General features: G+C 53.9%; 1 protein-coding gene across 1 annotated transcript; it reads right to left on the bottom strand.

The window, feature by feature from the left end:
* Window positions 1-3,627: 3,627 nt before the first annotated feature.
* On the bottom strand, window positions 3,628-7,580 carry LOC108539911 (cuticle collagen 7-like). The gene is made up of 3 exons (XM_017888857.1): window positions 7,548-7,580; window positions 6,619-7,393; window positions 3,628-4,180 (listed from the first exon to the last, which is right to left on the bottom strand). The coding sequence occupies exons 1-3, from the start codon at window positions 7,578-7,580 to the stop codon at window positions 4,137-4,139; spliced, it is 852 nt and encodes a 283-aa protein (XP_017744346.1). The 3' UTR covers window positions 3,628-4,136.
* Between the last annotated feature and the right edge of the window lie 9,129 nt (window positions 7,581-16,709).

Genomic DNA, 16,709 nt, shown 5'->3' with positions numbered 1-16,709 from the left:
ACCATGAGGGTGTCAGGAAAAATTGCATGAAAGATCTAGTTCAGTTGTTGTGAAGGCTGGGATTTCTGACCAGTGGGTCAGGGAGGGCAGATCTTGTTCATTCTGGAAGGTTTTGTTGTGAGGATGTAATGTCTGGGACTTGGGAGTCATTTTGTTTCCAAATAGGGATTCAGCCCAGGGTCAGACCAGATGGGGAAGGGACATCTCATAAATGTCAGAGGAGACTCCTCCCTTGCCATCTGGGGAGGAAAAGGTCCTGTGACACCTTTCAACAAGGCTGGGGAGCTGTCCTCTAAGCTTCCATTGTGGTGATAAACTCAAGGCCTCCCCAGCCCCTTGCCCTTGAAGCCACCCCACCAGGAGGTTCACTCTGCCCCATTCAGATCTAAGGCCAACCTTGAGCCTCTCCCCTCCCCCAGGCTTCAGTGTCTCTTCCCCAGAAACACACGCTAAATCTGACCATTCTCTCCCAGTGACCTCAGCTGGTCCTACTGCCTTCGTGCTTCCCAACTCCTTGTCCACCTTCTCGGAGGCATCTGGACTTTTCTTCACAGACTTTACTCAGATCCTGTGTCCTTCTTGTCCAACCCTCTAATGACTTCTCTACCCTTCCCCACCCAAACTCTCCTCTCCTCGCTGTAAAGGCATCTTACTGTATTGATATTTTTACTTGATTGTCTTTTCTCATCTCCTACCTGCTATCAGCTCCATGAGGACAGGAACCCTTCCGCTCTTGTCCTCCCTGTGTCCTAAGCCCCTCACCCTGAGCCTGGCAAACAAACAGTAGGTTCTCAGTGAATGCTATGGATGGACAGGCCTCTGGTAGCCGACTGTCCTGGGTCAGACACAGTGGACTCTTTGTCCCTAGTCCTGTCTTGACCCATCACAGACTGGCTCCCAGGCCAGCCTGACCCTGGTATTGACGCATTTTTCTCAATATGAGGCCATATGACAGTGTACTGCTGCTAAGAGTAGAGTGTGTGGGTAGAATTGAGAGAAGAGGGTTGCATTTTCTAGACCATGTTCACTTGTGTGGATCTGAAACTCTAAAATGTGACCATGCAGTGTTAATCACCGGACTTGGCCAAGGCGCGGGGCTGGACAGGGATGCCTTTTCACTGGGCAGGCAGCAGGTTTTTCTCCCACTTTTCCACTGGGCAGCAGGACTGCATGAGCATGGATGCTTGTGTCCCCATTGGAGCATAAGAATCAGCCTTGTCCTCCGCCTGGAGCCCAGAGATGCTCAGGGAGGCCGTGATCCCCAACCTGGTGCCCAAGAACTGGACTGGGACCTGTGCAGACTGACGACTGCTGTCATAGATGAGGAGTTTGTGAGAACTGCCAGGAATTGCTGGTACCAGGACACAGACCCACACCCAGCCTTGCTGCTGCTTCCCGTACAGGAGCTGGTACTCATCTGGCCCACAGCCTTGAACACTGCACACAGTTAAGTCAGAACAGACAGGGCCCAGAACCCTGATATCTGTGTCTACAAGATGAAAAGAGGTGGGTCGGTGGAAAAGGGAACACTTAGGGCCCTCCTTCCTTTCATCCACAGCCCTGATACCTGTGCAGTGAATGAGAAGGGAGAGAGGGGGAGGAGCCCAGGCCTTGGTGGGGACCCTCACACAGCTCTGCATACTGAGGACCCTCAGCTGGGCCTGGGCTGCCCAAGTCCCTCCTACTCCCTATATCAGCCACGGGTGAGGGGGAATGCTTCATGCAAACCAGCCTCCCACCCTGGGCTACCCAAGCCCTGACTCTAACCCCTACCTGAAAAGCTGACCCTGGGAGGGGTTGGACCTGGGTGGGGCTGTTCTGTGGCTTTCCAAGAACCTGTGAGGCAAAGCTGCAGGTCGCAGTGAGCAGGGACAGAGGGCTCCAGCCCAGGGTTATGGGTGGCTCCCAGCTGGAATCCACAGCACAGGCCATGGTGCCCCTGCTGCCTGAGGCCCAGATGCACCTATGTATCCTATCTCCTCTAGTGCCAACTTTGTCCTCCCCAAAAAGGATGGGGCTGGGCAGTATCCATGCCACTAAGCACCTGAGCCACAAGTCTCCACACAGTCCTCCTCCCGCTGGACTCACCTGCCCAGCTCACTGTGTGGTTTACAGGGCATTCCTGGAGCTTGGTCTCCTTGAAGAGCCTCCCCTGGGGGCAGCAGAGCAGGCAATTTAGAAGGACAGGGCAGCGCCTCCTTCCAAGGCACCAGGAACTGCCCCCTCTTTCTTCTCCCTGGCTGACCAGAGGCTGAGCCCAGACTGCCAGGACCTGCCCTCGGGCCCAGCCTCTCCCTCTAGGCCTCCATCTTCCTGTCAGTCCCGCACTCACATAGATTGCAAAGAGAAAAAAATAAACTAATTAAAACTATTCACCAATCTCAGGCATAAACTCTAGGGCAATGTATACACCACGTACAATTTTGAGAGTGAGGAGAAGGGAGCCCTGGGTGGGCTCCTGATTCCTATTTCTCCCTCCTCACTCAGGCACTGAGAGGCAATTAACACCTTTCAAGGGGCGAATTGCCCCTAATCTCTTAATTGTAGAAGAATCTATTTCTATGTGCCCAGGGCAATTTCAAAGACAGCCTTACAGAGTTTGGGGACAATGAATGAGCTGGAGGCCCTGGGTCTATGCAGGCCCTTCAAGCAGCCCTGAGCCCTCACCTTGCCTGAGCCCTAGTGAGGAGAGAGAGGGGAGCAGATTGAAAGGAGGAGTCCAGGCTGTGGGAAACCTCTCCAGGCTTGCTCCCTGAGGCCCCCAGTGGAGCCCAAATGCCCACATTTCATTACCCACCCCCCACACCCTGGGCAGAGGGCTCTTCTTATAAATCTGTTCTTCTCCACTCAGCCACGCAAGCCCCACTCTGGACACACAGTGTGAACCTGCTCCTAGAGCTGGTGCTGGAAAAAAGACCCCAGAAAAGGGTGTGACATGGACACCCAGAGACCCTGCGAGGGACAACAGCTGAAAGAGTGAGCGCCAGAGGACAGAGGACACTGACTATGGTTGTCATGTGATCCTCGGGACAGGCCGAGGCCCTCTGGGGCTCCAGGGCCCACATCTTTCCAGGTCATCTTCTTGTCACTGATGTATGTCCTGGGTCTCCTCCTAAGAGCCACAAAGGACAATGTTCTCTTCAGGCTGTGCTCTCATGATCACATCTGGCCCGACACCTTCTCCACAGACCAGGAGTGCCAGGGCTGGATCCTGGAGCCCCAGCCACTTACTGCCAGGGACTAGGGCCAGTTTCTCAATGGTGCTGCTGCCTTGACTTGCCCCAGTGAGACCTGCACATCCTCATCAACACAGGACCCTTCGCTGCCTGCTCTGGGGTCCCCAAGCCAAAACCAGCAGAGCCAGGCAATGGCACACAAGACACCCCCTTTGTGAAAAGCATTCCACTTGACCATAATGCAGGACACCCTTAAAAATGACACAGCAGTGAACTGGGATCCCCATTACTGAAATCCAGTTTACAAACAACTTTTTGGGGATAAAACACGTTACACCACAAGCTGCTCCCAGCATGCGTGGCAGAGACGAAGGCTCCCTGAACCCACATGCCCCAGAGAAAGGCCCAGGCACTCCCCACACACAGGCCTCACTCAGCAGCCACCTAGTAGCTGGCCTGGGTCTCTGAGGAGGAACCCCGAGGCTCAGTCCAAGTCCTTCTGTGTGACTTTGGGCTTTCTCCTGGAGGACTCGTGCACATCTGAGACCTTCTAGACAAGAGAGGTTGAGCCCTGCAGTGGGAGGCAGGGGCATTCTTTAAGGGAGAGCTGCACCATGGAGCCTGTTTGCTTGGTGCTCCTCTCCTACACACCGTGAAGGCTCATTTGTCTCTGCAGCGGTCCTGAGGCACCCACTGAAGGTCTCCCAAAGAGCCAGAGGTGATTGTACTTCTTGCTTATTCAGAAGACCCAGGAAAGGATCCCGCTTCTACCCTTCCTGTGGTAGGGAGATTCTGGAGTGGATGAACAGCTGCGGCCAGGCGAGGAAGCAGCAGGCACCCCCACCAATGGCCTGAAGTGGCTGCCACAGACACACAGCTGACCAGCTTCAGGGTTTAGGCGAGGCTGGGCGCAGGGATTCTTCAGGATGTCTTCAACAGGTGCCAAGGGCTCTGAGTTCCTCAGAGCTCACCATGTCTGCATGCAGTCATGGGGTTCCAAGCAGCTGGAAAGCAGAAAAGAGGCTTTCTGGTTCCAAAGTGGAAACTGTGGCAGGACTCCAGACAACCCCCACATTGTCAAGATGGGAATTATACAAGTCCAGGGCTTGAAGGCCATGTGTGACTCAGAGTCCAGTCTCTGAAGCACCTGGAGGGAGGGATGGCCGCCAAGACCTGCCTGTACTCTTCCCAGGACGGAGCACTGCCCACTTTGTCCACCTCATGGGCTGTTGGCGCTAAGGTTTCTACAGACCCTGTTCTTCCCACTCACTGTCAATCACCTCAAGGGGTTTTTGTGTTTGCGTGAGCCTGTATTTCATTCCCTCATTTCACTGTAGATGCAGAGTGTGAGGTTAAGTCACCAATACACCCGTTTATTTCTGATGGTCAGAGCTGCAGCCCACGGGTGACAAGCCAAACCACAGACATGCCATGAGGGGTCAGCCACGTGCCAGGGAGGTGGCACAACCCTCAACACCCCCAGGCTGCAGGGAGAGGGGTGATGGGGCAGAGTTTGGGGACACACCTGGGGCATGCTGTTTGCACATTGCAAGGAGGGGCAGGGACTGGCTCCTGTAGCAGGGAGCACAGCACAGCCTAAGCAGGTGGGCTCCAAGACTGCTGTATGCCTGGCAGTGGCCCTATCCCATCTGCCACATTTCTAGTTTGCACTGGGTCACATCACCACCCAGCTGCATAATGACCATCAGGATGAGGGATTTATGAGCTCACCCAGGCTTTATGTCTGCACCAGGCCAAGGTGTTTCCAGAATGCCTCTCCCCCACCTCTTTCCATCACAAGAATGGAATTTCTGTTTTAGCTATTCATAGATGTTGTAAATTATAACGTGTGTGTGTGTGTGCACGCGTGTGCATGTGCCCATGGACAGGGCTTCACAGCTGGGGCTCCTTGCTCTGAATCACCTCTTGACTCCTTAAAGAAAGGGGGTTAGGGTGACTCTCCCTATGGCTCACACTAACTCCTGGCTGTAAGAGGTGGGCACCACACCGTGAGCTTCTTGGGAGTCGCATGGCAGCAGCAGGACGCAGAACCAAGTAGGAAGCCTCCCAGGGCTCTGCTCCTTTCTGCATGCGCAGAATCCATCAGGCGAACTGACACAGATGACTCGGTGTTCATGTCTGCAAACACACCCCGGACAGGGCTGGTGGCCAGCCATGCCCACTAAAAGTAAAGGACAAGCCCAGCAGAGCACTCACAAATTAGAAGTTCAGAAAACCTCAAATGATGTGCAAAACATTTGTCAAACTCAAGAGAATTTTTCTATCACTTTGCTTCACAACTCTGCATTTCTGATGAGGGAGATTTATGGGCTGAGAGAGCTGGCAGGGGACTGAGGGGGAAAAAGTGAGCAGGAGAGCAGTATGTTTTGGAGGTTCTAGAATTCCTGAGGCTCAGCACCAAACAGTCTCAGAACCAGGCTTTCAAGCAGCAATCAGGCAGGGAGTGGAATTCCAAATCTGGAGAGAGATGCAGCCCTGAGGACACAGTGACCTCCACGCAGAGACACCGTGGGCAGGACCATCTCCTTCTCTCTCTCGCTGTCTCCTGCATTCACTGATTGCGTGTGAATAGAAGTGAACAATGCAGCCTGGGTCAGGTGCTCTGCATTCATCCATGCATTTGTCTACCCACTTCTGATCTGTCTTGGCCTCCTGTGCCACGGAGCCCACACCTGGCCTCAGGCCCTGCCTCAAGAGGCTCCCAGAATTCCTTGGAGGTGTCAGGGCTAAAATACTGGAGGGGCCGAGATAGCAGGAGGCCAGCGTGTCAATGTTGCCCTGAGCCTAGGGCTGCAACAGGGCCTGGGCTTGGCCCCAACTCCTCTCTGAGATCTAAGCCAGCCCAGGAGTAGGGAGAGGCCAGGCAGTGNGTCAGGTGCTCTGCATTCATCCATGCATTTGTCTACCCACTTCTGATCTGTCTTGGCCTCCTGTGCCACGGAGCCCACACCTGGCCTCAGGCCCTGCCTCAAGAGGCTCCCAGAATTCCTTGGAGGTGTCAGGGCTAAAATACTGGAGGGGCCGAGATAGCAGGAGGCCAGCGTGTCAATGTTGCCCTGAGCCTAGGGCTGCAACAGGGCCTGGGCTTGGCCCCAACTCCTCTCTGAGATCTAAGCCAGCCCAGGAGTAGGGAGAGGCCAGGCAGTGGGAACAGACATCCCTGAGCCTGCAGTGATGGGGTGTGACCCTCTCCCCGAGAAAGCAGCAGGAGGTCTGGGCTCACAACTGAGACCTGGGTGGCTGCAGCTGTGCCTGGGTAACTCCAGCCCTGCCAACTGGCAGGGGCGGAGTTCCCACCTGTCCCCGGCTCTGCAGAGTGCACAGCCTCTGCCGGGCGGCCGTACACCTTCTCTGTGTCTCCCCGCAGTGGCGGCGAGCAAGGTGCAAGTGGCACGATGGGGCTGGCCACTCCAACACGAACCTGCCGCTCCCAGGGCCGGTCCCGTGAATGCCGACTGCGCCTTGGCCGGGTGGTCCAGAGCTCCAGGGGCACGGCAGGGAGTGAGGCCGAGGCTGCCGCGGAGGCTCAGGACCTGGGAGAGGATCTTGCCCGGCGGTGCGAGAGCAGAGGTCGTACAATCGGCTGCCTTGGGGACGCGGGGAACAGAGAACTCACTGCCGCCATTGCTCCCCCAGCTACCCGCGCTGCCCTCTGTGCCGCCTTGCAGCCTGGGGCAGGGCTCGAAGCCCTTGCTGGGCCCGGGCCGGAGTCCGGAGCGGGGACGACATCGCCACAAGTTCCCGGCTGCAGCCGGGCGTTCCCCCTCGCTTGGCTGGCGACCCTGCCAGGGAGCGCCACCGGGAACGGATTGCGGCCCCGGACCTGGTTGCTGCGGGGAGCACCAGGCTCGGCGGCCACTCCAGTGCGGAGTGGATCCTGGGGACGCAGCCTCAGGTGGCCCCGCGCTGAAGTCTCCCACCTGGGCACAGGAACCTGGCTTCCACGGCAGGGAGGGCGCAGCTGCCGCGTAGGTGGCCGGGTCCAGGAAGCAGACCACTCCGGCTCCCCACCCCGGGCCACTGAAGCTAGGCCACAGCTCCGCTTTCGTGTTGGGAGCCCGGCCCCTGCGCTCGGAGCACAAGCGCGACAGCTCCGCCCCGGGTACCCTCCGCAGCGGACCGTGCAGTTTCCCCGCCGGTGGGTGGCTGGGCCCGGCCAGGCCCGCAGCGGCGGACCCACAGTCTGGGCCCGCGCCCTACTGCAGCCGGGGCCATGGCAGCTGCCGCTTTGGACAACCCGCCACTGCCATCATGGGTGCTGGCAAGTCTCACTCCAAAGGAAGCAGGGACCGGGACCTGAGACTACCCAGGCCTGCTTTGTGGAGTCCAGAGCATGGGAAATCCTGTGACTCTCAGAATAGCGCGCTGGCACACTCCCTCCATTACTTGAGTCAGCTCCAGAAAACACGCATGGCAGCAGCTGATGGCACAGCTCTGGAGTCCGGCGGCCTGGGCTGGTAGCTGACCCTGCTCCTGGGGCAGCTGTGTATCGAGGGGCTTCCATCTCCTCTTCTGCAAAATGAGGCAACACAATACCCAGCTCATAGATCCGTGGCGATGAATGAGGGCCTTTCATCGCACCCAGCGTGTCCCTAAGTGCAGAGACACCCCGGGAAGGAAGGCGAGAGAGGAGAGGAAAGGTGGCAGGAAGAAGCAGCGGTCTGTGCAGCCATCTGCCTTTTCTGGAATCAGAGACAGCACGGGCACAAGAAGCCAGGCCTGCAGCCACCTGCCGGACCAGAACAATGGGCCCAGGGCCACTACAGGAGCATTTCTCTGGTCTGAGACAGAAAAGCAGCAGCTTCTGAAGCTCTCCAAGCTCTCTGCTAGCAGCCTGTGATAACAGACACAGGCCCTGGCCTCTCCCAGCCCCCTCTCAGCACACTCCTCCCAACGCACCCTTCCCAGTGCACCACCTCCCAGATGCCTCCTAATGAACCCCTCCCAGCACACTGCCTCCCAACTCACCCCTTCAAGCACACCCCTCCCAGCCCCCTCCCAACTCACCCTTCCCAACACACCCCACCCAGCCCCCTCCCATTGTGCCCCTCCTAACTCACTCCTTCCAGTACACCCCTCCCAGCACACACCCCCTCAGTTCATCTCTCCCAGTGCACCCCGCACAGTCCCCTCCCAGCCCCATCCCAGCACACCTTTCCCAGCCCCTTCCCGGTGTACCCTCCCAGCTCACTCCTCCCAGCACACCCCTCTCAACACCCCTGCCAGCATGCTCCCTCCCAGTGCACCCTTGCTGATTGGACCCTGAGACCAGGGCTTCTCTTGGCTTTCCTGGGCTCCCCTCACAGGCTCCCCTCTGTGGAAGGAAGGAGTTAACCAACACCTTCTCAGTCACCCCAAGGACCCCACCAGGGAGAAGTGAAACTTCTCCCTTTAGGAGCTACCAGGTGTAACTCCCACCCTATGACCATCCAATTTGTCAGGGTTTGGGGACCAGCCTCTTCCAGGGATGAGGAGAAATGGCCTGGGAAACAGGAGTGACAAAGAAGGAGAGGTTGTCAAGCCAGAGAGGGGACCCACCTGCAGAGCAGAGAAGCATGGGCGGGTACTCGGGACCAGGACCCCCGGGGGATTTGCTGTCTCTGGTCTCCAGGCCTCTGCACCCCTAGAGGGACAGGGACACACCAGGGCTCCAGAACGCTGTCCTATGAGGATGAGAAACCAGCCATGTCCTTCTTCAGACACACTTGAGAGAGCTACAGGTGTTTACCTGGGCACATAGAGGGCTAGGACTCAGGCTACATGCAAATACTTTCAGGGCCGTCGTGTGCAAAAGAGAGGCTTATTCTGCAAGGTGAGGGGGGCCTTAAGGGAATGGAGCATCTGTCCACCCAAAAGCAATTCCCAAGGATGTGATGCTTTCAACAATACACTGGTTGTTTGGGAGCACGGTAGTGGGTGCTCCACAGAGCACGATGGTGCGTACTCTGGAGGTTGGCTGTCTGAGTGCAGTGTGGGTTCCAAGGCCTGCTGCTGTGCCTGCACCCACTGATGGCTGGATCAGAGACACTGAGGCGGTTTCAGACGTGGGGCTGGATGGAAGGGGCCTTGGTTCTCTTCCAGCAGTCCTGACATGACACAGAATCCACATTATGAGTTTTGAGAGGGAACCGGCCTTTGTTTCAATTTCCTCCTCCTGTTGGATTTTGCTTCCCGTGCGGCTCACCCCCTTTCCCCCAGGACAGGCAAACATACATGAACACACATATACATACATACACGGGCAGGTGCATGCCCACGCACATGCACACACTCACACCCACATACCTGCATACCTGGATGGTGAAGAGCTTTGAAGCACTTAAAATAGTGGTTGGACAGCCAGCCAGTAATGCAGATTGTTATTCCAGGAGAGACAGGTCCCAAGCCCTGGAAGTCAAGGTGAAGTTAACACCCTTGTCAGCCACATGCCAGGAGAAGCCCATGCAACAACTGCGATAGCTCACAGCATCATTTACCTTCTCCTCAGACCCTGCACCAAAAGTACTCCTGCATTAGCCCTGAGATGGCTAAGAACCCAGGAAAGTACACGCTGAGTATTGAGGGTCAGGCACTGGGGTCATGGAGGCTTGTGCACAAGGGGGTGGACACCCTTGGCCTCGGCCTCCTGAGGTTCTGGATGTTGGCAACTGAGGAGAGAGGCTGGGCAGGAGTGGGCTCCTGTGCCCTGGCAGGCTCTTTCAGCCATCTCTACCTGTATCCCCATCCATGCCTTTCTCCATCCCTGTCTTGCCCAGGCTCTACCTGGCTCTCTCTGGTCTATCTCCTCTCTTTCACAATTAGGCCCATTTCATTTTCCTCTTGGCATGAATAACAAAGTCCCCAAACAGCAAAGGAATCTCAGAATTGAGGCTCCTGGGTTCACAGATTATTTCCAGATTAGTCCTTTGAGGTGTCTGACAGAACTGGGCCACATCTGCTCAGACTTGTCACTTGTAGGATGAGGCTGCCACAGCAGCTCCCCATGGGCTTCAGGAGGGGCGTGGTTTTGGGGGTGATGGGGCACAGATGCACAGTGAACTCCATAGCAGCTTCTGTGCATCCCTGCACTCAGCAGCCGCCTCCTGAAACCCCTGACTCTAAGGCCAGCTGGGCACTTGGCCTTTTAGGAAACATCTGTGGATGTCCAGGGAACACCTGAACTGTTTACAAAGCATCTGACTCTCTAGCCAGAAGTGGGCAGTTCCCAACCTCAGGTGGAAGGCTCCTTCCCCTCTACCAGGTCTTAGTGTTCACAATAGAGCAGTCAAAACTCCAGAGAATAAGAAGCCCATGGTACCCAAAGTCAACTTCCGCTATTTTCGTTTGCACAGGTCATCGTCCCTGTCCTGACATCGCTGAGTCCTTCTGACTCCCTGCTCCATCACCTTTGCCCAACCCAACACACCTGCCCAAGGACACACTTGCTCACCTGACTATAGCTCAAGGACACACCTGCCCACCAGAACACACCTGCTCACCAGAATACACCTATCAACCAGTACACACCTATCCACCAGTACACACCTATCCACCAGTACACGCCTATCCACCAGGACACACCTATCCACCAGTACACGCCTATCCACCAGGACACACCTATCCACCAGGACACACCTATCCACCAGGACACACCCATCCACCACACACCTATCCACCAGGACACACCTATCCAGCACAACACACCTACCCACCAGGACACACCTGCCCAAGGACACATCTACCCAAGGTAACACCTGCTCACCCAGACACAACTACCCAAAAACACCCACCCACCCTGACAAATTTGCTTGCCAGGACACACATGCCCACCAGGACACACTTGCCCAAGGATACACTTCTCCATGGACTCACCTGTCTACTCAGGACACACCTGTTCATCAGAACACACCAACTCCCGACACATCTGCCCACCGGTGCACACTTACCCAAGGACAAACCTGTCCAAGGACATACCTGTCAGCAGGACACATCTGCTCACCAGGACACACCTGCCCACCAAGAGATGCCTGCCCACCAGGACACACCTGCCCACCAAGAGATGCCTGCCCACCAGGACACAGCTGCCCACCCAGACAGACCTGTCCACCAGGACACACCTGCCCAAATGGACACATCTGCCCGCCAAGACAGCCTTTCTAGTTTCAAGACCTGAGTGTGGTGTGACCTCAGCCCCTGCCCCCTGCCCTCCCTTCTGCCCAGTCTGAGCCGGGTTGAGCTGCCCAGAAAACTCACCCAAGACACTGCTGGTTTGGATTCAGAACCCAGAGTAGGCACTGGGCAGAGTGAGGGAGGCTGGGAGCTGGCCTCCACCTACAGCCAAAACTCATGGTCAGGCTGGTCTAGGGGATGCCCTTTCTCCACAGTGGACAGTATATTCTCATAAATGATCCTCTCAGAGAAGTGGGGTGATGGCAAATATGAAAAACAAGACCTGGAAGCTGCCACTCTGCCCATTCAGAGGCAACAGCTACAACAACATAAAGCCAAGTCAGCGTGAGTGTAACTACTGGGAAGGAAGAAAAACAGGAGTCAGAGGTGTCCTGTGTGCCCTTTGGCACACTGCTGGGTGTCAAACTCTTCAGCTTTAAAAAAAAGAAATGCTTTTCTTACTCTCAGGGTGATGTGCGGTTGCCATGAGCATGCACGCGCACACACACACACTCATACACACCCACACACACTCACCCAGCAAAACCTTTACCTTCAGACATGCTTTCCTCTGGCCCAGTGCTCCAGCTCCATAGCAGAGGGCTCTACTGTCAGACACAGTGGCCCCTGCCTTCTCACATGGGAGACAGCTTTGCTGTGGGACATGGGGGTTACAACCCTGTAGGCTCATTTTATCGCTGGGCCAGGACAGTGATCTACTTGATGAGAAAAGAAAAGGCCATCCCCTGCTTTTCTGTTGGGCTCCTGGAAGCTCCTGGGCATGGGCGAGTAGGGTGGGCCAGGAGCCCTGCTGATGCCCAGAGGGTGGGCTGAGATGGATGCCAACTAGCCTTTCCACTTGAGCCCAAGCAGCCAGGTTTCTGGGTGGACAGATGCAGTGTGCAGACTCTAGCAGACAGGGCGCCTCTGACTCCTGCTTTTCTTTTTTCCCAGCAGTCTCAGAAGACATACGCAGTGAGAAGTTCTGTGCAGAGGCAAATTAGGCAGGGGCCAGCATTTGGCTCAAGTACATCTGCGTGGCATGCTCCTGTGATCAGAACCTCGCCATATGACAGTGAGCAGGCATGGCCCGGTATGTAATAGGGGCTTCTGCCCCTCGGAACTGTCCCCAAGGACATGGCACCAAGATTAGTAAGGGTGCTGAGGCGAGGGCTGGCTGAGCCTCTTTGAGGACATCTGCAAAGTGTCACCCACAAGGACACCCATGACCCCTCCATCCCTGGGAGTCCTTCCCCCCTTATGCGTCTAGACCAGTCCTGTTTTCTTGGAAGAGGCTCAGCCCTAGGTCTCGGAGAGGCAGGTGGATCTCCCTGGGGCCTCTCTTCAGCCTAGCAGCCAGTTCCCTGGCCAGGCCTGCAAGGCCCCTGGAAACTGCCCACAGTTAATTTCATCAGAAGAGTCTCAAAACACCCATGCACTCAAAGGTACTGAAAGTGATTCCCCTGAGAGAAATGCATCTTCAGACATTCCCAGACTGAAGATGCAGAATTCCTGGTGCCGGCTGCACTGCCCGTGCCCTGGGCCCCACCTCAGATGACCTGGACGCCCCTTTCCGAACTGCTAGTTTTCTTCGTCTTGACCACCACTCCCACACCCCAAAGACAACTTCTTATTTTTCAGGAGCCCCTTGACAAGCTACAGTTGAAAGGGTTCCAAGCAGTGCTGCTGAGAGCTAGCATTCCAAATGAAGGTCCTCTCAACCCAGGGGTTTGATCCAGGCTGCAGAACCTACCTAAGGCCATTTCATTCTTAAGGGTGGCCTCCATCACACAGACGTCTCCCTGCAGGAGCAGCCACAGGGCACCAAGCTTACACCGGGAACACAACCCTGCCCCACCACCAGCCAGCCATCCCAGCTCATGGATCCATGCTCCTGGGAGAACCACAGCCCCATGTCCTGACCCACTAGCCAGGACTCAGCTCATGGCCACTTGCAGAAACAACCAAAATCACTCTACACCCCTCCCCTACGCCCACCAACAAAAGGTTTCTCACTTACATACATGAAATTGAACAACAGAAACTGTTGACTAAGTTTCTAAGAATTGACTAAGTGGGCTCTTGATGGAAGAGTAGCTCTGCCATTTCCCCAGGACACCGCTGCATGGGAACTTTGATGGGGATCCCAACCTATTTAGTTCAGCACCCCCGGTATCAACATCCTAAAACTAGATACAGCAAATTAAAAAGGAACTCAATTCCTTCAGGGCATATTCTGCAAAAGTTCCAGGGGGGACCTTCTTGGTGATAACTGGAGGAAAATCAAGTGCAGGCTGAGCTGTGTCCATGCTGTGAGGGCTGAGGGCGCACTGAGGGGTTTTCCAGATACCAACAAATAACGCTCGTCCTTTCTCTCTGGTCTCTCCATCCTACATTTACTATAAAGTCATTAAAGACACTGAGCCAGGTGAGGAACTGCTGGTGCATGTGAAAGAAGGTGTCTATCCCCTGGGCACACTGCCACACAGCCTGGACAGTAAGACCCCTCCGTACACCAGGCTGTGTGGCTGCTGGGAGCCCCCAGCCTGCCCGGAAGAAAAGCAGACACCTGGGAGGACCCATGATGGCCTCTTATCACCTCATGCCACCTAATGAGGGCCAGACAACTCCAACTGGTGGCTTCCTAAGGTTTTTGCAGACTCCAGACCAGCAGAAATTACCCCCATACACACAAAAGCTCAACCTAAAGGCTTCCTTGCTCCTTCCCTGGAGCAGAGGAGCTGCACCCAGAATTTAAGAAGGCCTTTGAACAAGGGATGAATTGATACCACGTGGATTATACCTTTGCAGTGTTAGAGTTCCAGGTAATTTTTAAACTGTTACTATTATTGCTATTATTCTTACGTAGCAGCAGTAATAGCAGCCTTTACTTTCTTCAGTACCTAAACAAACAAAAACACCAAGCCAGTTCTGTGATTTGAAAGCACTTCTGGCCGCCCCAGAGCTCTCTGTGGTGTGAGAAGTTTTTGTTTCATTTAAGGGAGCAGATGATGGCATATGTATCTTTGAAAGCAACGTGCATCTGTAGCTAAAAATCCAAGAGAAAGGTTAGGGGAAGCTTCATTTGGCAAGAGGGAAAGTTTGGGGTCTGGGGTAGTCTCACAGTGGTGCAGAGTCACCCAGCTCTTCCGGACAGGGCTGCGGGAAGCCTTCCGAATTTCCCTTTCTCTAGATTTGTCAAGTCCGTATCTGTCGAGTCCCTTTCACCTTCCACCATACCCAAGTTCAGCTGAGAGGATTCTTGAGAAATCTCCAGTCCCACACGGAGGAAGTTTTCTGAAATATGGGCTTATTTTCCTGTCTCCTTATTTTCCTTTCCTCATGAAGCAATGTGTCCATTCCCCTGTGGGTTCCTGGAATGACTCTGTGGATACCAGGTCACTGGTCCATTAACTCCATGCCTCCCTTCTGCACAAAGGGCTCCAGGGTTCACATCTAACGCCTTTTGTTTGAGTGAGAACCCCAAGTGAACAGGAAAGCAAGCTCCCCTCCTCACCGTTTCTGGAGCTGATGATTCCAGCTTGTGCTGGAGCCTGGAGGGAGGTTGAGCTTTTCCTTCTTGCTTCTCCGACCTCCCCTCCAAACACACCAAGGCTTAATGATGAATGCCATTCAATGCAAGTTTCTCTAAGGAACCACTCTGATTTCACAGTGAAGGAATGGCACCGGAATTAGCAGAAAGGCTCCGAGACCAGACATGGTGAACTCTGCCTTAATTTACCCTTACAGTCACCGAGCATGGTCCAGCTATCAGTCTTTCCTTGACGCGGTATCAGTTTATGTCCCTGAGTTGTCCGAAAGGAAATGACCACAGAAGGGCAATTTTATGAGCCAGATTTCATCTGCACACTCCTCTAAAGTGTGGTTTTAATTATGCCATTCAGAAAAGAAAAATAAATTACAGAGATCTGGGTGGCAGTGGAGAAGTTCTCATTTTCCTTAAAATAATTGTCAAAAAGACTTATGTATCTTAGACAGCACACAATAATGCCAAAAGACAAATCTACTTAAGGAGAGTGCTTGACTATGGAATTTCATTTGTACAATGAAATTTCTGTCTTCCAAAAGTTTAAAAAAAAAAAAAACCCAAAACCTTGTTTCTTGCTTCCCACCCCCTTTAACCCTGATATTAAATAATCTGCTCCTACATTTTCCTAATAATTTGTCAATCATTTGTGAGCAAATTGCTTTCCATACATAAGAGTATAGCATCAAATATTTGACTTTTTCTACTCTTTCCTGTTAAGAACACGCCTCCCCAATAGCTGCCTCCTCCTCTCAAGTTAGACTGTGAATCGCACAGAAAGAAAATGCAAAATGTTCCTAAGATAATTATTGTAAAAAATCTTTTGTTCCAACCCCAGGTAAATGCAACTGGCCCCTTACCACCACAGGAAATTGGAGAAGGCTCTTGAGCGCTCTTGAGTCTGGTACATTAGTATGTAGATGCCACATAATTGTGAACCTCTCAGCTCTCCAAGGCCACTGGACACTGAATTGTTTTTCTCTTACATTCCTGCTCTGCCATGAAAGTTGCTGATGGAACTTCAGCTAAACAAGGGAAGTGCAGATTTGACAAAACAAGAGGTAGACACCACAGTGTTGGCTTACTTGCTGTATGTAGAAGGTTGACCCTGTACCTCAGTCCATGCCCCCCACCAGATTTAGACGAAAAGTGTTCCATTTCCAATCACTATTTTTTGTGTGTGTGCTTTTGTTGGGGAAAGAGGGCTTTGCTGGAGACTACATTCAGATAGCGAGGAAGACACGGGAGACCCTTGGGGCCAGTCCACTGTGGGGGAGCAGAGCCTCTGCCCTGCAGTCTTGGGGCTGGACATGCTCCCTCGGAGTTGCGGCTTTCTTGGGAATGCAAGACCAATTTTCACACAAGTGATTCAAACCATAGTGAAGTCACTTTCAGGTGCATTCAACTTTTTTTTTTTTTTTTTACACTTACAATAGAGAGGGGAAAATTCTTTTTTCATGAGAACTTTTTGCTTTTGGAAGAAAATTTTAAAAGTCACTTCCATTACACCATGCTTTTCTTTTTAGAAACCCTCATGATAATTTGCTTTTCCTCACTCTAAATCAAGAGGAGGCAGTGCATGGCGCACAGAGCATATAAGACAGCCAGATCGTGAGACAGGAGATAATATGATAAAAGTATCAGAATAGAGCATGTTCTTTTAGCAATTCTTTAAAACAGAAGTTCCTTGTGCCATGAACTACGCCCCCGCTTCCAGTCCCCCCTCTTCCAGTTCCTCTCCTGCAAGCCCCAGGGGTATATCCAGGGCAGCCTTACCTGCCTGGAAGACAAGTGGGAGACTCATCCACACCACTCAC

Source organism: Rhinopithecus bieti, unplaced genomic scaffold (genome assembly GCF_001698545.2).
Source record: "Rhinopithecus bieti isolate Rb0 unplaced genomic scaffold, ASM169854v2 scaffold_18923, whole genome shotgun sequence".
NCBI classification, from domain to species: domain Eukaryota; kingdom Metazoa; phylum Chordata; class Mammalia; order Primates; family Cercopithecidae; genus Rhinopithecus; species Rhinopithecus bieti.
Note: the sequence above shows the minus strand (reverse complement) of the source record. Positions and strands in the feature narration are given on the sequence as shown.

Bases quoted from the DNA above. Each gene is read 5' to 3' on its own strand.
- LOC108539911 (XM_017888857.1), bottom strand. From the start codon at position 7,580: ATGGAGGGAGTGTGCCAGCGCGCTATTCTGAGA. The intron at 7,394-7,547 runs GTCACAGGATTT...CGGCTGCAGTAG, and splicing joins GCCAGCGCGCTATTCTGAGA to GGCGCGGGCCCAGACTGTGG. The intron at 4,181-6,618 runs GTTCGTGTTGGA...TCTGCTTTCCAG, and splicing joins ACCGGCCCTGGGAGCGGCAG to CTGCTTGGAACCCCATGACT.